General features: G+C 33.7%; 1 protein-coding gene across 3 annotated transcripts in view; it reads right to left on the bottom strand.

Moving 5' to 3' along the window:
* The window catches only part of ADGRA1 (adhesion G protein-coupled receptor A1), a 187354-nt gene that overhangs the window by 102048 nt on the left and 62695 nt on the right, over positions 1-22611 (bottom strand). For 2 of the 3 annotated variants that reach the window (XR_003398714.1, XM_026851413.1), the window contains one exon: positions 3836-3918. The exons of the other annotated variant lie outside the window; for it this stretch is intronic. Coding sequence is in view for 1 of the 2 variants with exons in the window: in XM_026851413.1 (XP_026707214.1) it covers positions 3836-3895 (60 nt within the window). In the remaining variant the exon portion in view is untranslated. The remainder of the gene's footprint in view (positions 1-3835; positions 3919-22611) is intronic. 3 annotated transcript variants of the gene reach the window in all.

Consider the following 22611-nt stretch of genomic DNA (forward strand, 5'->3'; position numbering starts at 1 on the left):
CAAGCCACAGGAATGGAAATCAAAGGAGCTGTGATGGTAGTAAAGGGAAAATATGGACTTGAGGAGTAGATGATGCGACCCAAGGTTCACATTATGTGTTAGCCTTTTTCTTAAGTACTTTATCAAATGGTACAACCCCACTTTCTAAAAAGATAATATTTAAGGTTCCTGTAGCTTAAACCAAGAATGCAAGCAAAGATCAACAGATCCCTAGACATTTCTGTGATTTATCTACTATACTATATAAGTTCTTGCTCTGGGCATTTACAATAACCACGATCAAGTCATGATCAATATATATTTTCAATTTTCATGTCTGTATCAATATTAAACTTATGTTTTTATGCAGTGATAATAATCCCCAAAGTATTATTTTTAGTCAACTATTAAGATAATTTTAAAAAATCCATAACAAGACTGACATACAATATATATCATAAAAGATCCATAAAAACATATTTAAGATTTCACTCTTTTATCACTGGGATAGTAAATGGATAGTTCTGATATAGAGCAAAAGATGTACAAGTTTAATGGAATGTATATTAAATATTCAATTTCTATAGAAGAGAGGTGAAAAATAACATCAGCATTTATAAATAGGTGTCTGTACACAGAAAAAAAAAGCAATGATACTTGTAAGGACTACAAAGGCTATTTCAGCTGCTTATATTTGTTACATCTCTTGTACTTCTATTACCTATGATCATTCACATCACTCTCAAATTTCTGATTTAAAAAAACCCTAACCTTCACCTTGGCCATAGCACTAGAGACATAGGAGGGAAGCAAATAATGTCCCCTCTGCTTGAGTATCTCTCAGTCTTGACTGGAAAGCACTTGAACCCTTGAATACTTAAATCAATCCTCTTCATATCAAACAGGCATCATCTTCTCAATTAAAAAAACCAAGGATAAATAATACTTAATAGCCTCCTAGAGGTGCTTTGAGACTAGCTGGTTAACCCTTACACAATATGTTAATAATTAATGTACTATTACATGTTTACTTACTATGTATAATCACCACCTACATTAGAGGAGGTCTGCCCACTGGCAAAACAGAATTATTTCTATGTTTAACAAAAGGTTAAGTGAAAGCAAGAAAATGCATAAACAGCTACTTCACATATAAGAATTTAAACCAACTCTGATAAAGATTTGGATTGCAACTCAGTGATTCCCCCCACTTATTTAATTTCATTTTAATCCACTTTTAAAGCACATTCTACAAGAAAAGAAGCTCTTAGTCCTGTGGGAGATAAGAGTAAGAACAAAAATGGAACAGATCCTGGAAACATTAAAATTAATGATGTCTGAGAAATCATTATGGTTATAAACCTTGAGCCTGACAGTTTTAATTCAAGGCTCACAAAAACTGAGAAACAGTTAAAAAAAATGAAGAACCAGATGGTCTCAGCCTTTGGGGAATTCATTACAGACAGATAAATTGGGAAACAGGAGTCAACAGTCAGAACCTAAAGATATTCTGAAGTGTTTTTGAAGGGTCTGACTTCTGATGAAAAACTTGAGAAGATCATTTTTCTAGAGAAAACCTAAAAAGAAACAGTGTTCCTGAAGGCCATTTTCTGAGATTTTTCAACACTTACATGCCAAAAGGTTCAGATTTGGTATCTCTATGCCCAAGTTCAGATCCCTGAAATGAGTTATTTTCATAAGAACAGGCATCAAGACTTACATCTGTCAAAGGAGAAGGAAAAATTCCTTCCTGTTTGGTTGGATTTGTAACTTTAACTTGTTAAATAACTCGAAGTGATTAATGACCAGGGTGCCAAGCAAGATTGAAACACTGAAGATTTAAATTAATTGCAGTATATTATTTCATTAAATTCAGTAGCTACAGTGAAGAACAAGCATAGAATTAGTTTTAAATACCCCAAACTCATTAGCTTTATAAGGAGAATTTGCATATTACCTTCTCTCTCCTATTTACTTTCCATCTGGATGGAAAAAAACAAAAACAAAAACACCAAACCAAACCAAACGAAAGGAAGGTTAAAAACGAAAGGAAGGTTAAAAAAAAAAAAAAAAAAGTTACATCTGCATGAAGGATTATTTACTTCATGTTTGTGTTCTTAAAGCCATAGTCTACTGAAATTCTTCAGTTGTATAATGCCGTGGAAATTTAAGATTAAGGTAATAAACTAATTTCGTTGGTAAATATGACAGTTACCACTATCTTCTGAAAAAAAAAAAAAAGTTTACTTTTATTTTCAAAATTAGCTGAAAATGATTTGAAATGATAAAGTTTTACTTTTTTTTTAATTTGAAAAGGGTATTCTGACAACAAAGTGGCATTAACTTACATTTTGTATGTCAGTGCACCTGAAGCTTTAAAACAAATTATTTCTAGAGCCTAGTCTGCAAGTAAGAATGGGACTTTCAGAGTGTAAGTAGCTATTCTGGTGTATCTTCTCATTAAGAGGGGAGCAGAAATTAGGGAAAGTGATAGCTTTTTTCAATATTTGTCTGCTAGAAATGGAATTATTCAGGAATTCTCATGTTTATACTACCAGACTGAATGTAGCTTTAAAGGTAGTAGTCAAACATCTCAATCACCTAGCCTGTTCTACATAAAATTACTTACATGTTTTCTAACATTTTTGTTTATTTCTTACTGTTCATTTGTTCACTCAGAAATAAAACATTATCACAATGGGATCTGGCAACCATACTGCCACTTTGTCAGAAAAAAAGATTAAACGGATACTAAAACTGAATTACCATTTCAGTTTTTAGGGGGCTCTCTTTAGGTCAAAACTCAAGCATTTTAGTGACAGTGCTGGGAAGCATGTACTATCTAGGAGCTTGCCTGTGGCCTTTGCCTGTTCCTTACATATACAAATGATTTTATTTTCTAGGACTTCAGTTGTGACAAGCATCTCTCTGCAGTTCAAATGTAACAACATAATTCATTCAACTTCTAGCACATATAATTATAAGCAAACACAATGTCTTTCAAGTCATTATAATCTGAAAAAAATATGGGAGACTAAAAATTACACTAAATTTTCTTGATTAAAAGAAGAGAAATTCAGTTCAGATGTCTAAGATATCGTCATTAATGATGTGTAATGCATCAGTCACTCAAAGAGCCTTTTTTAGCAAATGTTGACTCATCACTACACTCTGATGATATCGTCATTCTCATTAATATAAGTCAGTCAACAAGAATATCCATGCAATTTTGCTTCTAAATTATACAGACTGAAACAAATTCTAATGCATTCTTTTGTCTCTATTGAGAAGCAAACAAAACAATCTGTGCATTAAAACTTCCACTGTGTCTTGTGACTTATAGAAGAGTGGAAGAAAAGTCAACTAGGATTAGAGCTAGTATTTTATCAATCAGATTCACAAGGAAGAGATTAGGATAATAAATTCTGCTATATATGTGATCGTATTGTTTGAACTCCTCCTTTGGTATGACTGCTGTCTCTCTTTATTTTCCAACAGTTCAACAAAGCAGGTTATTTTCTGTTACATGGGGTAGGGTTTTTTGTTTGGTTTTGAAAATGCTATCCAACAGCTCAAAATTCACAAAATATCCACAACTGAGGAAAATAACTTCTGGTTAGTGGAATATAGGGTAAGAAAGAGGAAGTTTGGGAGGAGATTCACCAGTCCCTACCTAATAGTTTGAGGTAACAACAAGAACAGACCAAGAAACAGTCAAGAATTCCTGCTACTTCTGCAGAGTTAGAAAAGTATGGAAAGAAGTTGCCTCTTAAAGGAAGCTACTGTATAGTGTGGTTTGTGACCAATAAGAGGAATAAGAAGTCAGAAAACAAAATTAAAGTATTGGAAGACTCACCCCAGTGATGGCCTGAGAAGTGTTATAAGGGTGGCACACAAGCCCAAATGGGTTCACCATCAAGAAAGATTAGCTACACCGTTCTGGAAGACATTAAAAATCAAAATGAAAGTACTCAACTGTTTATTTCAAAACTGGCAACAATTTTGACCAGTTAGTGAGTAGGATAGATAATACCGAAATTCAAACATGGAAGGAAGAGAATGGCCTGCAACTACCTGCTAAAGAATATCCATGACTTTTACAAAAGAACAACAACCACCAACCAAAACCCCAAGCACTGCAAACAAGACTAAAATTATATTAACCAAAGACAAAATGCAGAAAATCCAAATTAGGATAAACTTTTATTCTTGAATTTTTCTGTTGGCCAAAAGCAGATGATCCAGAAGATCTAGAGCAGTCCTTCACTATTCTATTTTGGGTGGGTTTTTTGTTGGGTTTTTTTTGGGGGGTTTTGTGGATTTTTATTTTTATTTTAAAAAAAGAAGATAATTTACCGGTAAGGTCATCTGTACTGAAAAGGAATGCAACAGCACTAGTGAGGTCACTTGGGTTCAGTATTGGCATCACTGACACTATGGGGCACAAAATTAATTAGAATTTATTTGAATCCCTGGAAGAGACTTTTCACCAAGAACTCCTCTTACACATACACACACATTTATATCCACTCTATAACACAAATCTAAATCATTCTACAAATGACATTTTTTCACTGCTTTCCCTTGTTTAGTATAACTACAGGTAGACAAATCAGTTTATCCAGTTTTCAGTCCCTACAACCCTCGTTGTCATGTCTACAAATCTGTCTCTCTTAGAGGGAGATGAAATGACTTTTTTTTTCCCCTGCTTGACTGACAAGTAAATAGATGCTACCATAAGATGCTAACTAAAAAAACCTGCATGTACATTGAAGAGTTTAGAGAAAATGACCCCCAAAATTTATAAATCACTTGTGGTACTTTCAGACTTTCACATCAAATAGATTTTGACAAAAGGGACTAATTTTTTCTTTTCTCAATGACTTTTAAGACATAAGTTTTAATTTTACTATATTAAGACAGATAAGTAACTGCTTAAGTAACTTGTTCGTTCTCCTCTTATCCCAGTATGTTTCTCACAGCTTCTTTATATATTATGGTAAACCACAATGCATTAAAAAAATGAATTTGTTTCAAGCTTTCAAAAAGATATGGAACTAATCTAAAAATGTGGAAGAAAGCAGCAGTAAAATTTTCTGCGCTATGAGATTGCTAGCTGCTCAACATGTGAAAATAGTTAGGGCATACTATAATTTGTATTACGTAAATATTTCACATCAAAACTATGCCAAGTACAACAGTAAGGTAATCATTTACATAAAACTTAAGTCAAATTCTAACGCTTTTTTTCTGTGAATAGACTTCAATTTTATTTGCACATCAATTATGCACCCCTTTTAATGATGCATCATTTATAGGTTAAGTACTGCAAGCATATTTTAATACTTTCAACCCCTATTTTCTGTTAGTGCAAACTAATTTTCTGTAAGTAGTCTTGAAAACAGCCATCTGACATCAGATGGGCCTAAACCATGTATAGATATCTATGATTTCACAATAACAGACCTGCTCACACCTGAGTCCATTGATTCTTAATATGGAGAGAAAGGTAGATATTTCTAGAGACAAAAGGCAGTGACAAATATCTCACTTCTAAAACTGTGGGTGTCTAAAGCTCAGGTTTATTTCTCTGATAAAAGTAATACTGACGCTTTAAGAGAGATTGTATTTTATTTCAGAGTATGATTTTGTCCATCACTTGGTCTTACTGTTACTAAATCTCTTTAATCCTGATAAGATCAGCACAGAATGCATCAGCCACACCAAGTAAATAATAATTTATTTCAGCTTCTCCATCCAAATTTGATGCAGCAAGCATTTCAGAAAAAGAAGAAAACGTCAGACAACTTTCTAACAAGATTAATGACACAACAGACCTCTATTTTCTACCACCTGCAGTGGTAAGAAAAACAAAAAGCACCAGCATAGAGTTATTTCTTGCTCTTCATGCTAACATCAACAATGCAAACAAACCAAAAGCAGACACTACTAGTGGGCACACCTTCCTTAATGACAGTCCTTTCAAGAAAAGGATCTGTAAATGTTGGTAATGTGAGTAATTTTTTCCCCACACATTACCAGTAATCAGAAAAAGAAAAGATTTAATATTTCTCTTTGGCTGACTTGCATGAATATCTGACAGTTTAAAATTATTAGCCTGATATGAACTAAACTTTGTCAAAGAAAAACAGAAAAATAAGCAAGCGATGACTAATATAAGTTACCACAATTATACAGAATTGTTGCAAATATTCAAAGAACCTACAGAAGAACTCTTAAATTACAAAATAACAAGAAATATATTCTATTGTTTAAATATGGGACAGTGGAAGATCTGACTGGCAGAATGACTGAATAGATGCTTTACAATAGCTGTACAACATGTCAACCCTTGTATGCTTGGTCAATTCTTGTTACCAACTCCAGAGGGCTTTTAGGACTATTTTCTAGTAAATCATGCATGGTAAATGCACGGTGAATGTGCACATCTTTTATCCTATTTCATTACAATAACACATCTATTTTGATTGATTTGTATATTTAGGACTGAAGCATGTTATTATAAAAAAACTCTGAAATATGACTGAAGTTTTATCCAGCTTCTCTTAACTTATGTCAGTGGCAGTAGTTACTGTAATTTAGGTATTTATACAAGTTAATGGAGAAGCTGCTGAGCTGTTTTACATGGTTTATATTGCACATATTTAAACACAAAAAATTTGCTAAGTAAAAAATTCTATAGCAATTCAACAATAAAAAGAACTTTTGGCTCAATGTGTACCAAGTATCCTTTTTTCCAGTTCTCTAATCTAGTTATTTTCTAATTATTTATCTAGGTGTTACTGAGAGAGTCTCCAAGGAGACTAATGATCATACACTGAATTTCTTTAATTTGAAGAAAAATAATTAGTGTTTTCACAACAAAAACACCAATGATGTGAAAGCAAATAGGTGAATACTAAACACATGAACTGAAGGTTGCTTCTTTGATGTTGTACATAACATAGGTGTAATATTTTGACTGGTTTTCCAGGTTTGCTGCAAACATTTCACTGCAAGCTAAAGAATTTACCTGCAAAGTCTTAAAGTCTTATCTACACATTGTTATCTTGGTTGAACTGTTGGAAGATCATGGAAAAAAGAAAAAGAACAGATTCCCCAAAAGGAAACCGAGGAAAGATGTAAACGGTAAAATTTACAATCATTTTCATTGATCATTAGAATTTTGATCTCTGTCAAAATTCATGCTATTTTTTTCCAAACGTGAAAGCTAAAGTCAATTGCACATAATTTAATGTTATTAATTGTATTCTTTATTTCCTTTATTACTGAAATATACTTTACATATGGCTCCTACTTCGCAAATTCTCCCAAAACATCTAGAAATACTACTGTGTATCCATTCAAGTTCCCCATGAACTCCTGGTAAGGTGTATTACTGGTATACAGCAACAACTATACTATCCCCTTTTTTCCCATTATACTAGACATGCAGGATTATTCATAATACTGAGGTCACAGGTCAATCTTTATATAAAATTACTGGAGCAGTAAGTTAAACTCTGAACTATTTTGCTAAAAGCAGACTGTACCATGCCTCTCTCACAGACTTCGTGAATCAGAATGACTTCTTACTTCCCTGAAAATGTTGAGAATCCTTGCTGTTCATTAAAAGGCAGATTTTAACCTGTAACTGTATTTTAAGAAACCTCATGAAACTATGCTTAATTTTTTGACAGAACTTTATACGATAACCTAGACAGCTAATAAAATCCTCCTTCCTTTTTCACAATAATGGGTGTTACTTGTCAAAAAAATTAAGTTGCACCTCCATTACTCCAAGCTTACCATATATTTACCAGAGGTAAAAATGGACTCATCCTCTTGAAGCAAGAAATTTCCCTTGTGTCCTCCAAGAAGCAGTAGTTTTTATCTCAGCATCAATCTGTTTTCAAAGCACTTGACAAAACCAGTTAAAATTTACACCTTTATCTATTTTACATGCATTATCCAGTGCATTTACAATTCTAAAAGCATACATATATTGCTGAATAGAATGCTAATAAACATATTGCTGTGTTCAGATAGAATCTGATTCTTTTTCTCAGTGTTACAGGGCATTTCTTGTTATACCTAACCTGGACGCTTTCAACATTTTAATAATTTTGTCAATGTTATACTGACCTTTGTCAATGTCTTATACTGGGCTACCTGTGAAATGTAATTCATGACAAGATTTTGTCCATAACAATGTGAATTAGGCTTTTGTTGTATTAAAAATAAAAAACCCAGCATCAATATTAAGTATAATGGAGGCTTCCCTAATTCCTGTTTTTTGAAAATTGAGATCAGAATCACCAGATAGTGAAACATACTCTGTCACCTGAGAAACCTTTGTTGACTTCTTTGAAGCCAAAGAAAAACATGGAAGTGTTTGGCCAATAAATTTGACCAAAAACTTCCCCTCAAACCTGTATGTTAATAGTTTTATCAAGTAGGTGCATAAGCTGCCATTATTATTGCGGTGACAAATGTAATTTGGAATCTTTGTAAGAAACTGTATCTAAAGTGATATCATAAACATCATGGTAAAGGAAGGAGAAATAAAAACATTATAGAGGAGAGTGAAACAGTAGTGGGAAAGAAATGGGTGAAAACAATTCTGATTATCTTAATTTGTATTGATTATTCTGGATTTGCTCAATCAATTAGCAAACTGCTCATGGCCAAGGCCTTAAAAGGTCTGACTTAAGTTCTAAGGAATTCTTAGGTAAGGTAAAAAAAAGAGCCACAGATTAATTTTTAAAAAGACTAATCCTTCCAAACATTGTGGGAAGTAGTATCTTAAAAAGAAAGAGGATGGCAGTGTGACTTGGTGTCAGAGTGCATGGATTTCATAGAGTAGTTTTAAAACAAGTTGCAACTCCTTCATACAAGATTCTTCTCTTGCCATGGATTTGTGTGTATCTAATGCTCTGAAAAGTCAACTAGGAAAGATGGCCTATCCATCCTATGGCAATAACCACTGAAGAAGGATTTATTACTGTAATGCTCCTGTACTTTGCCATGGATTGGATAACAGATAACAGTGGATTCACTACTCTAACTCTCTTCCTACAAGTCTCACAACCTGTAGGAATACAACAAATTCGAACAAATTTGTCTGAATACAGTTAGATATGATGAACCTGAAAATGCAGACACTTCTTTCAATTGGTATGAGATTTATGCCTCTTTAGAAAACAGCGACATAACCAGCAAAGCTGTCTGTGATTAGGCAGGAAGGAACAGGATTTATTCCAACAAATAATAGTCTAACTGAATCAGCTCTAAGCATTTATCTTCCTCCTTAAGGTTTGTAATGTGCTTGTACTACAAAATAAGTACTTAGGAGCCAATACCATAGGAAAATATAAACAGATATAAGATGACAAAAGCAGCTGGATATCTTGACACACGCTGCCAGAAGCATTATGAAAATTTTATGTACCCGAGGCTCCTCACCAATAAGTTTCCTTTCATTTAGCTCTGCAGACTTACGTGCTTGTTTACAGAGATAAAGTTTGAGGAATTAATATATATTTTTATTAAATTTTATGCTGTGCTCTGCCTGGGTTGGCTGCATGACCATGTTATGACACAGAACTCCAGTAAATTTATATTTTCATTTTATTGCTGCTTATAGATCATAGCAAGGGACTATAAAACAATTGCTAAGAAAGATACTATTATGTAACAGAATAAAAATTATTATAAAGGCATCTCAAAGATGTTATGGTCAAGCAAATTACCCTTAATATGTGTTTAGACTCTGAAACCTTCCCAGCAACTTCTGAACATTGTGTTTTGCAAATGTCCATTTCAGCTGTAAGGCAGCTTTTAGAGCTATAACGATGCCATGTGATAAAAAGCATACAGCATTTTTCAGTATGTTGTTCCGCAATTAAAGTGATCTACCTTATTCCTTATTGGGATAATGAGAGGTCAGTCAGTTCTTCTGCATGGCTTAACGGAAGAAAACACTCCACCAAAATGCAATAACAAGGTGAAATGGAGAAAGAGGGAGAGGAGAAATATCTATGAAACAAAGTCAGAGCTGTTCTATGCATCAGAAGTATTATAGAATGAGCCTATTAGACTCCACAGGAACATTTTGAAAATCTGAGGAGTGTTCATGTGTTGAGAATGTATGCAAACGGTGATCAAGAAAAGTTAGAACAATTTGACATAGCGCTGAGGGATCTGGTATAGTTGGGAACTGTCAATGCTAGGTAAATGGTTGGACTGGATGATCTTCAAGGTCTTTTCCAACCTATACGATTCTGTGATTTATTAAAAGTCTTAAAGTAAAATAATAAACTGTACTTAGACATTTCTGTTGATACTTTCATTCATAACTGAGTGACCTAAATTCAATTTAGCTGAATTCATTTCCAAATTAATTCAATTCAGCTGAACTGAATTAAAACTACTCTGATTCTGGATAAGGGTGACTACTTAAGGGTTTCACTTTAACACTTTCAAAAGACATTCAGATTAATTTTCCCCAGTGTCTGCATGTAGACAAAACACTTAAACTGATTACAAAGGAAAATGAAGAAATGATGCATACAGTGCCACTAGAAACTGTTCTTTCTAAAATAGTATCTGCAGCAACTCAGAACTTATTAATTTTTAATGCATTTGTTATGCATTATTTCAAAGTTGATGCATTATTTCAATATACATATTGAAACCTACAGCAGAGATAGGCTTGTGCTCTCTCTCAATCCCTTTCAACTGTTAAGTAAAATAGAGCTGGTATCATTATTTCTTTGCAATTCAGCATGCTTTCACACCCGCACAAGAGAACATACTAGCAAAGCTAATGACACAACATGAGAAAAAGTGTTCTAGTGCTAGAGAAGTTTTCCTACTTTTTTCTTCTTCATAGTTGTATGAATACATCACCAGAGCTGTATGGGAAATCTGTAGCCTGTTCCCTTCTTGCACTGCTGATGTTTAATTTAGTCTCAAAGTTGTGAACCTCACTCCAGTATTTGTTCACTGAGCTGAATAAACATCTCCTCCCTGACTCTTCAGGTTATATAACAACTTAATGACACATCTGCACATTTTGCCTACAGAATGTAGATTTCATTTTCTGATTCTCCTTTCCATATCCCAGATACAGAAGACCCATTTAGTTTTAAAGGAAGCTTATTCTCAGATACTAATAAATGTTTAAAACTTTCATTATTTGGACTGAAAAATAAGGTCAACCAATTTTACTATTGTACCACTTTGAAGGATACTGCAAAACCAGCAAACACATGGCAGCTTGTATCAACTGTATACATGTTCCTGAAAACAGAAGGCATATTGGAAAGAAAATCATTATCATGTAGATAACTTTCTTTTCCTAGTGGTAACAGTGTTTGAGAACAAATAGGATTGCCTGGGCATGTTCACTACATAAGCAACTAGTAATAGCATAAGCCTGAACAAATACATTACCGTCTATCAAGAATGAGCAGATAATCAGGAGAAGCAACTGGTTACCAGATCATGCTTACAGTGTCTAAGTACTAAGCAAATTATCTTACTTTCAGTGATGATTTAAGTTTGACATACATTAAAATATCACTGACCCCAATGTCAAGAGAAAAAGATAACCTTTTAAAGTCATAAAAATTAAGATATAAAATAGTGGTTTGCTTTTGCGTTTTTTTTGTTGGTTTTTTTTTGTAGTGATAACAAACAGGTTAAGGTATTTCCAGGGATTCACAGATCATTAGCCAAAATAAATACAGACTCTTTTTTCAGTGCAGTGATTCCACCGGGATTATACAATGGTAAATCAGGCCCAAATAGTACAGCTGTAGGTTTTCAGAGTATTTATTGCAGATAGTGAGTTATCAGTAGATTTTAACATTCATTGCTAGTTTTCAATTATGTCTAGAATGATGTTCCACACTTTAATGAATCCCCAAGAAACAAACAAAAAAAAGAACCACTGTGGCAAAAGGTACCCAGTGAGTCTGATCCTCTTTGAAATTTCCTTCCTTAAAGAAATCCTAACAATTGCATTGTGGAGAAAATCAATGCTGAAGCTTGATTTTGCCATTTGATTTGATTTGGGTTTTTGACAGAATTAAACTAACTCTAAGGGTAAGAGGCACTTTATTTCAAATACACTACATACATTCTGACATATACTTCGTTAGACATTTACTTACTACAGACTTCACTTAAATCAGACATGAAATTTCTGAAAAGGAATCATTAAAATATAGATACCAAATCAATCAGGTACACTGAAAGCCCACAGAAACTGAAAACCATTGTTACAGTTAGCAGGAGCTGTTAACAAAATAGTTTGGAATGCATATGTAATCCTATTTTACATGGAAATTAAGAATATACTCAGCACTGGTGAGGCCACACCTCGATTCCTGTGTTCACTTTTGGGCCCCTCACTACAAAAAGGACATTGAATGACTCGAGCGTGTCCAGAGAAGGGCAACAAAGCTGGTGCAGGGTCTGGAGCACAGGTCGTACGGGGAGCGGCTGAGGGAACTGGGGGTGTTTAGTCTGGAGAAGAGGAGGCTGAGGGGAGACCTCATTGCCCTCTACAGCTCCCTGAAAGGAGGGTGCAGAGAGCTGGGGATGAATCTCTTTAACCAAGTAATAAGCGATAGGATAAGTGGTAATGGACTCAAGTTGTGCCAGGGAAGGTTTAGGCTGGATATAGGAAGCATTTCTTTCCAGAAGGGGTTGTTGGGCATTGGAATGGGCTGCCCAGGGAGGTGGTGGAGTCCCCATCCCTGGAGGTGTTCAAGAGTCGGGTCGACATAGCGCTGAAGGATCTGGTGTAGTTGGGAACTGTCAGTGCTAGGCTAATGGTTGGGCTAGATGATCTTCAAGGTATTTTCCAACCTAGATGATTCTGTGATTCTGTACATATTTAAACAATCAGTACCACTTAAGTAGTATATTTGATGTTCTGTGGCATTTCTGTAGATGACTGCTATCATCAGAAGTGTGGTGATAAAGGCTGAAGAAACACAACATAGCTGTGAATAACTCTTCAGTTCAATGAGTCTGATAATTAGATGCAACTTTGGTAGACTATATTTAGTAAGAGTTTCAAATCTGTTAGACACTTTAGACAGTACTGATCAAAGTCAGTTTATTAAATACAGGAGACTTGCTGTAATATAATGTCACAGCAATGTGATTTTTTTTTTTAAAGGTGTCAAGTTTTCTTTTAGAGTAGCAGCATATGCTGGTCAGTGAAGCATACACTACACAGCTGTTACATCTACTGTATGACCTGTACATATTGAATTAGCCATTGTTCTTTTCAATTCTGGTTCATCAGACTTTTGGTCTGAGGGGCTTTAATCTAAATTTAGCAAAAGAATACAATTCAGTGTTATCTTGTCTATTCATAATTCATAGCCTCCAGCCTGGTTTGCTCTAAAACAATTAGCCAATTTTTTTTGGTCTTCTTTTGAGTAACACAGCATTTATGAAAAAATTCAGTACAAGGATTAATGGCAGAAAACCTCCAGGACTGCAGTTTGGTAGTGTATGAGTATCTATTTGCAAGTACAGAGACGCTTTTTAATAATCATCATCACTTCTGTTCTCAAGTTTTTACATTTGTGTTCATGGTACTGAAATGCTAAGGCTTGGACAATAGGCCCAAGCCAGAGTTGACCTATAGATGTTAACTATAACTGGTATTATAATGGTTATCATAACTGGTAACCATTATGGTAACAGATACTATACCAAATTATAATAAACCGCCTATTCTGATGTAAAAGGTGGAAGTGTTGAAGCCTGAGCAACAGGCCCTGAACTGAAACTGTTAACTCAGAATGTAAACCTAAATGAAATATGCATGGTGGATGTAGCTATGTTGAATGTATCTTTCCCTTCCTTTGTATGTGAATAGAACAACAGAGTCATGGAGGCAGGTGTCTGTCACAGAGACCTGATGTGAGACCTTGTGCATAATCCCACCAGATAAGCAGAGAAACTCCCTTAGCTTCTTCCTGAGCCCTGGCCAGGCTCTGGGGGGAACCTAATGTGAGATTGAAACCAGGTATTTCTGCTTAAAACAAAAGTGCAAGCTATTCTGGCTCGCTGATTTTGGGGTATATAAGGATGGGCCCGCTCACAGTGACTCTGGAAGCCTCACCTATGGGTGGATGCACTGTGCAGGAAAATGTTCTCCAAACCCTCGCTGTAACCGGGGCTCCCCAGTGAATGCGGATCTGGATGATAGTAAAGTATGCAAGTGGTGATGTATCTTTTCTTAATCACTATTCTCTCAGGTAGTAATGATTTGATGCATTACCCTGTATTTTCCTATTTAAGTGCACTATTCTGTCTTTTCTCACTGTATGTTTTCTGTATCATTATTTAGTTATTTCTAGTAATATACGCCTGCTCTTTTCACTCTGGTGTCTGAGTTTGTTATCCCTAATCAGTGAAACAAGTACATTAAGAGAATTATTTCTACATCTAAGAATAACTATATTATGATTTAGTGAATAAATAAAAGTAAGTGTGCTGCTGTAAGACCTAAGATATTAAGATGTCTCAGAACTTCAGATAGCTTTTTTTCCAAAGAAGGATACAGTATGTTGTTGAGGAAAACCACAGGGCATACAAAGGTGGATATAAGAGAGAAATACCACTGTATTTCCTTTTCTCCATATATTTTTCTCCCACATCTAGTCTATTAGAATCCCACTACAGGCAGGAAACATGGCTAAATTGAGATTTGGACTGACCCTGCAGGGCTCTGCTTATATCCCTAAATTAAACACTTTTTACTAACATTTGAAAGAACATTAGATTCAAGTTTCTTACTGAAATACTGAATCTTTGTAGTTATTTTAAGTAAAACTGTAATTTCTAATTAGTATTTTTTTACTTTCTAGTCACTCATTGATTCCAAAAGAAGAAAGTGGTACAATACCTGGATGAAGACTCATTTAAAACCATTTGTTTTTCTCAAGTTCATTAAGGAAATATAATTGTCTGTATTGTCTGTAAAAGCTGTATATGAGTTTTATTCCCTAAAAAAACGATTGTGAAGCAAATTAACTTCATTTAGAATGACTGTCTGTGTATAAAGTCATACAATGATTATCTATTTAGAATTCCTTTCTCTGTAAAACGGAGCATAAGTGCCTCATTAAAAACTAATCTGGCATTAAAACCAGTAAGTTTGTTCATTGACAATTTAGAAACTCAATTAACACCTGTAAGTTCCTTCACTGACAGTTTGGGAGTACTATAACAATAATTTAGTATAATGAATTAATTCTTCTGCAGAACTATGGAATTTTGAAGATGTGATTTTTATAACTCAAAATCAGGAAGTTATGCTATGATCACATCTGTACTTTTCAGGTCTGTATGTACTATGTTCAACAACAGTTTGATTAATTTACAACCTTTCCTTGATATATTTAATATATATATATATATATTATGTCAATCATACATAAATCAATAATGCAGAAAGAGCTCCCAGTATGAACATGAATCAGCATATCAACACTCATTTAGTTAAAGATCAATTTCTCATTGAGATGGGCTCAAGAAATACTACATGCGTCTTTGTGAGATGCCAACTAGGACAGTAGTCTTGCATCCTATTTTAAAAGTGTAACATATGGCATTCAGTTTAAAATGGCCTACAAGAATGAATAATTACAGTCTCAGTCAACTCTCCTAATAATACAAGTCATGTCAAAGTTGGCGTTTTTTTAAAAACAAATAAAGAACTCTCTCCTCCTCCTCTATCACCAAGAGATTTTTGTCTCTTCCCACACCCTCCAACAATACCTGTTTTAACAGATCAGAGAACAATCTCAGGAGAACTGTAAACCCAGCAAAATGATTCTGCTAAGTTAACTATTTATCCCTTCTCCTTCTCTCACTTTTTTCTACTTAATTTTCCCTCTGTATTTTTTCAGAAGACATTCCCAAAGTTCAGAAAATAGGTCAAACTCAAATAGCCTACAGGCACCATAAACACATAATATTACTTATCCATGTGTGTGTTATTCCTTACAGAATAGCTGTTACTAACCCAATACACACAGAAAACAGGACTCCAATCCTAAAAATCATGAAACTTGCTTAAAAAATCCATAATAAAGTTATTTATATACACACAGGTGTATGTATATATATATATATATATGCATGTGTGCTTGTAGGTGTGCACAAGTTTACCCTTCTTATATAGTAAAGAATGCCAGAACTTTACCCTAATTTTTAAAACAAATTTTAAAAATTCTCACATCATTATTTTTCCTATATTTTTAGTGATTATCACTGTATCATATCAGCAACTACTGCAAGAAAATATATTTAACAGAATTTTATATCTATTTTTAGAATGATGAATCAGAATATGCTAAGTATTTCTGAATTCACAATGATAAAGAGCATTTCTCAAGTTCTACAAAGTAACAACAGTCAATAAAATAAAAAAAATATAGAAACCTTTAACCCAAAAAAGAAACTTGACAGATGTCTACTAGTATCTCCATGCTTTTTTTTTTTGAAGTAACAAAACTGTAACAAAAAAATCAGGGGGGAATTCCTTCTTCCAGCTAAGCTCACCAAAAGCACAGAAACAGCACTCTGCCCAATTAAATAATTTACTCATAAACAGCAAACAACAAGGCAATATTGGTAGTAATACTTTAACTCAAATTTCACTTCCTGTGTCATGGAGGCAGTTCTGAAAGTCTTTTCATTAATCAACTCACCGGTATAGTAGTCTCTTCATAAGTCACTTTAAAAGAGATATTCTACAAAATTGCACCCTTAGGTCTACACTGTGCTTTAAATATAGAGGTAACATACCCAATTCCTGGACTGAAAACTTGCATTCCATTGCTGACTTCTGTTACATATTCAGTAATAGAGATACATATATGTATATATATAGTGTCTCTGGAAAAGTCCCACAACATAAAAATTATAGTGTCCTAATTACCACATAGAAAAGCACACGGACTAGTTCCTCTCCATCACAAAACCAAAGACCACTCAAAAAATCTCTGATATGTGACCTCATACACTGCTGCATTTTCCCTGGGCAGATCAGATCCTTAAGAGGACCTCCAGACAACACTATCACTTTTGTGAGGAAAAAGACCATACCTTTCAATGATCACCTTTATGCCTTGTGCAAGGTTTGAATCCTCCAAAAGAAACCTCCTCACCTCTGTACCATTTGCCATGTCCCCCTAATTATCACAAACAGCTGGAGACGGGAAAGGCAGGAAACAATTAAAAGTTTCTAGGAGAAGAATCCACGTTCAGAAAAAAAAAAAAAAAAATAAAAATTATCCAGCTATATCATCTACTGATCATCAAAGCAATCTATTGTAGTGAACTCTGTCATCACCAAAATATCTGTGGTCCTATCCAGAAAAGAACCCAACAAAAACTTTTAAACACACTTCTACAGTTACTAAAATTACCCATTTAAAAATTGGAAATGCCTTTTGTAACAGCAGAAATAGGTAATAATCAATTAGCTAAACAACCACGTAGAGAAAAAGGTTTTGAGAAACAAGAATTAATTATTTATTGGATGCTGAAGTATGTTTTGTTTGATGGCATCAATCTTCCTCAGTGAAAGTAAAATAGGCATTAGGCAAAGAAGAATTTAGAAAAGAGTCATTGAAAATATTCAATTCACAGTTCTATAAAAAATGTAAAAAGTTGATTATTAGTATATTAAGAAAATTAGACTTGGGCTATAATTCCTCAAATGTCAATGCAGAACTGGGAATTTCACTAGTAGTCAGTATTCTACTTGTTCATTATTACCTTTGTACCATTAAGTTAACTTAAAATATGTTCTAACAACTAACGTACTGTGTTATTAACTGTTACAGTGTCAATGTGGTTTTGCTACGAGATTTATCTTAATTAGTATACAAACTATTATTTAACAGTAGAATGCACATGAAGGACTCTGATAGTTTATAATAAGAAAACTAATCTTACAACGCCCTTTGGGAAATTGCAAAGAGAACTTTTCTATAACAAGAGCAATGGTGCAGAAAATCAGAAGAAAACAGTCTTTTACCCAACCATTGTGGATGAGACAGTGACAGCATATATCTCAGATATATATTGACAGCATACATAAAATCAATATGATTCATGCCTGTCCAGGAAAAAAAAAAAAAAAAAAAAAAAGCAAATGTGAGTTAAAATAACAGAATCTTATATCAAATACAAGTTGGTAATTTTCACGTCCTTTTGTCCTTGTATTTATTCTCTTCTAACTATTCAGATTTCTTTCACTTCTTCATATATAGAAGTTAGAAGTCCAAACTGTAGACAGCATTAAAGGAGAACCAGTTAAATAACTTCTAAGTTTTACACATGATACATGTCTCTGAAACATCAATATACCATGATCAGTGAAAATCAGAAAACACTTCCAGGTGGCTGATGTTATTTGCAGAATAAGCTTTTTATCTGCTAAAAGAGAAGTGCCAAAGGGCATGATAAAAAAGAAGGGACACGAGCTCGTAATTACACACTTTAAAGTTTGTTCTAAGCATCTATGAAACAAAAAAACATAATACAATGAATTTTTCCTATTTTCAAAAAACAATGTATGTTATTTTTATATGTGAAAACATATGTTAAACAAATATAAGAATTGCAAAAACCTTTATATGTAAAATAATTGACATTTGTCACACATGCATTAATGGTATTTTGGCACTGTTTTATTTTCTCAATGTTTAGAAAGATCTGCAAGAGGAGGATTGTCATCCACATTATAAAAGATCATGGAAGAATGTGGAGAGAAAAGAAAGTATATTGACTACAGTATACCAAACTACAAATGCTAAAGATATCACAGTAGGCATAAATGTATAACGACTTTGTTTGAGAAAGACTAGTAGTAAGAGGTAAAAATGTACAAATGTATGATTTGAGCGTTTTGGAAGAAGAAAGAGAGGGACAGTTTGTCTTACCTGGTTTTGATTTCAAAATTAAACCCATCTAATCAACTGAATGACAGACATTTTCCCTTAAGTTCCTAGAGCAAATTGTCAAATTAGTATCAACGGCCAGTACAAGATGAGCAAAATGCTTTGGGCACTAAGACACACAAAGAAAAAAATAGGGAAGAGAGAAAAATGGGCAAAACTAGACAGTTCCCAAAATAAAAGGAACATGGAAAATTCTGATGTGTAACAAGACATATCTTGATCTGGATGTTTAATCATGAAATATTTTAGAATACTTGAAGGAAAAACTATTTTAAAGCCAAAATAAGTCATGATATTATGTATTCCAGCATTGAGCCCAGTGTCTCACTGCAACATGCCATGCATATAAAACTGAGAAAATAAATTTTGTTTGGTGGTGTCCTGCTTCACTTGGCAGTGTTTTCTTAATTGCATGTTTTCTCAAGTTGTAAAAACTAGATTCAGAAAAAAGAAAACTATAATCTTGTACTAATGATACAGACATACTAAAAGTTCATCATATTTGATGAGGAAAGAGCTATAACACTCTCTAAGAAGCAATGTGCACTGGGAAATTAGAGGAAATCATGATGGAAATGATGATGCCAATGTAATTCATGCTACATTTATGACACCTATCAACTTACTACACTCTAGGAAAAAATATTTCAAAATTACCCTGTGGCACACTGTAGTATAGCGGTATTGGGGGTTGGGGGTGAGGTGGGGTGTTGGCTGTTATTTTTGTATTTTTGTTAATATGGTGTGTGTAGTTATGGAACATTTTCATGTGAATCTTCTCAACAAGAGACTGAAAAAAATCAGTCCAATTTTTTTATATATAAGTGAATGAAAGAAGATCCGGATTGGGGAACATTTAGTCTGATAGACTGGACCATAATTAATCAAAAGTAGCCATCTTCAGTGGAAGTTGCAGGAAATATTTTTATTTTGTATTATATTTTAATTGAGTTCACAAATTTTATACCTTACTTTGAATTCTAAGCTTCCTTAGCTGATCTTATTGTCTTGAAAACTTTTGTACACATGTATCCTAAACATGGAAAAGGTATCTTAAATGGATAAGCAACCCAATGAAATCAGTAACAATAAGCACATGCTTAAATGAAAGCACCTTCCAAAACCAGGTTCACAGGTGATTAGAATATACATACCATTACAAATTGCCAGTGCAAGAGAAAGGTCCCTGTTAACCAAAATGTATGATCTAGAGAGCTAGAAAATAATTTCTTTAATGCTGTTGCTTTTGTTTAACTGAAAGAGGTTAAGGTATTGCTCAAATCTTAGTAAAAACTAATTGTTTTTTCAGAAGTACTGCAGAAAATCATTTTGGAACCTACAGCTGGCAATGCACATCTTACTCTCTGGCTTCGATGCTTCCAATGCCAATTGTCATTCTTATTTATATAAGAATTATTTTTTGCATTAATGAGAAAATTATTGCACACTCTGCTAAGCAGCTTTCAAATGGATATAATTAATTATCTATAAAGATACTGAACATATCACATACAGTAGATGGTAAGAAAGATACTTTCATTGTAAGACCTATTTTCTGCACCTTCAAACTTTCCCCTTCACTATTCCTCTTTGGGTTTTTAATTCTGTGCTTTATCCTACCCCAAATGCCTTGTCACATGTTGGTGGAAATCGTTGTATTAGGTTGTTTTCTGCACTCCTGTTCACTTTCACATATGAGTTTACAATTATTTATATGTTGTTTGTATGATCTGACATTCAAAATTTATTTTATACAAGAAAAAAAATTTCTTACATACTGATTGTATATTTTCCTGTAAATATCTAAGACAAAAATATTTCTAAAATTGTGTAGTGTCTCAAAGTAATCATAGGATTCTGTCAAAGCACTTTAGAATTTTTTTTCATGGTTAGCTTGTTTAATACCAATCATAGTACCAATTTAACTTTTAACATTTTATCACACAGATATCACCTGTAATACCACCTGACAAATCAAAAGGTCAATCTGGCTCATAGTATATAGCAATAAATAAAATTGAAAAATTAAATGGAACACATGGAGAATATTATGAGGAATTCAAATTTCAGAAGTCGGGGATTACATGTGAAAATACAGATTATTGAAATTTTGAGACTTAATCTTCTAATTTGTGTGTCAGAAAAATAATTAAAATGAGGAAAATACTTTTACTTGGCAAGTGTTTTCAATGAAGCTGGAACTGTAAATTATGTTAATAAAATACTTTCCTTAAAGTCCAAGCATGAATACTGAATTTACAGTCCCCTATACATTACACATTTGATTATTATAGTACAGGAGATTTGAAAATTCATTTTATGTTGAAGTCATTTTAGTGAGTCAGAGGAAGGGTTAACTGATTATCATTGTTCATGGGAGATAATTTACAGGATCAAGATGGAACAGAGATTAGGTTCCAAGTACACTTCAAGTCTGATATCAAAAGGGAACGAGACACTATACTGAATAGCACCACAATTTCATAAGCTATTCCCACATTGCCTGAGTTCAAATGTTACAGCAGCCATGTTGGTGTGTCATCATAGTGATATCCTTAGACCACAGGCAGGTCATGGGACAGAATTGTGCCTCGGGTGCATCCCAGGCTGGGATGATGCTCTTAAACCTGCTTAAACAGAGATGAAAACAACCACTATGTCAAAATACAAGCCTACTATTAGAAACTAGGAAGATATAGCTGAGCCACTTTTTTCAACCAATAGAGTCCAGTCAGGCAGCAAAAGCTCCTATTAAAAGCAGAAATGGGATCTAAAAGACAGCATCTGAGTCTAAATCCTTCCAGAAGAAACTTTTGATCTCAAACAGTGATAAATTATTCTTTTCAACCTTTCAGTTTGGTTACTGGATACAGACTCAGAATTAGATTTAAAGATAAAAATTTGTGTATCAAACTGTAATAATATTTAGGGTATCTGCAAAACACTTCACGTCAATCTATAAAATACCTACCACATATTTGAACCATAACTGCATATAGGTATATATTAAAAGTTATCTCCTGAACTTCTCTGAATGGTGAATCTCTTCTGGTGCCTTTAAAATTATTTAATTTTCAAAGTTTATTCTTTTTTCACCTGTTTGTTTTGTTGGGTTTTCAGGTTAAATTATGTACAGACAACAACTGACTACATGTGTATCAATTTTCTACCATTGCCAGGAAATATCACTATGTGTAAACTACAAAAATTTTGATTGTATTAAGATAGTTTGTGATCATCTATTTCAGTCTTCTCCCATCAACTGCCCAGAAATCGCTTCATGAGTATTCACTTTTTTAGATTATTAGTGCAATTGGTTAGTAACAGACAGATGGCATAAACAATTGTTTATGCTTAGTGAGCAGATGATTTACATTTGAAGAGGGCTACACTTTCTAGCACAAAAATATATAAACATGCTCTCTTAATAAGCTTTTTTAAGACATTTTTTCACATTTTTATTAAAAGCAAATTAAATTTGTAATTACCATTTGTACTTAGTGATTTTCATTTTCATTAGTGATTTTTCATCTTTATGATTAATCTTATGCTAAATAGAGGAAGATTCTAAGAATAATCTCAGCATCTCAGATAAACTTCTAAAGAGTCAGACATAATAATGAGT

The sequence above is a fragment of the Athene cunicularia genome (assembly GCF_003259725.1).
Source record: "Athene cunicularia isolate RWA chromosome 6 unlocalized genomic scaffold, athCun1 chr6_part1, whole genome shotgun sequence".
Classification (NCBI taxonomy): domain Eukaryota; kingdom Metazoa; phylum Chordata; class Aves; order Strigiformes; family Strigidae; genus Athene; species Athene cunicularia.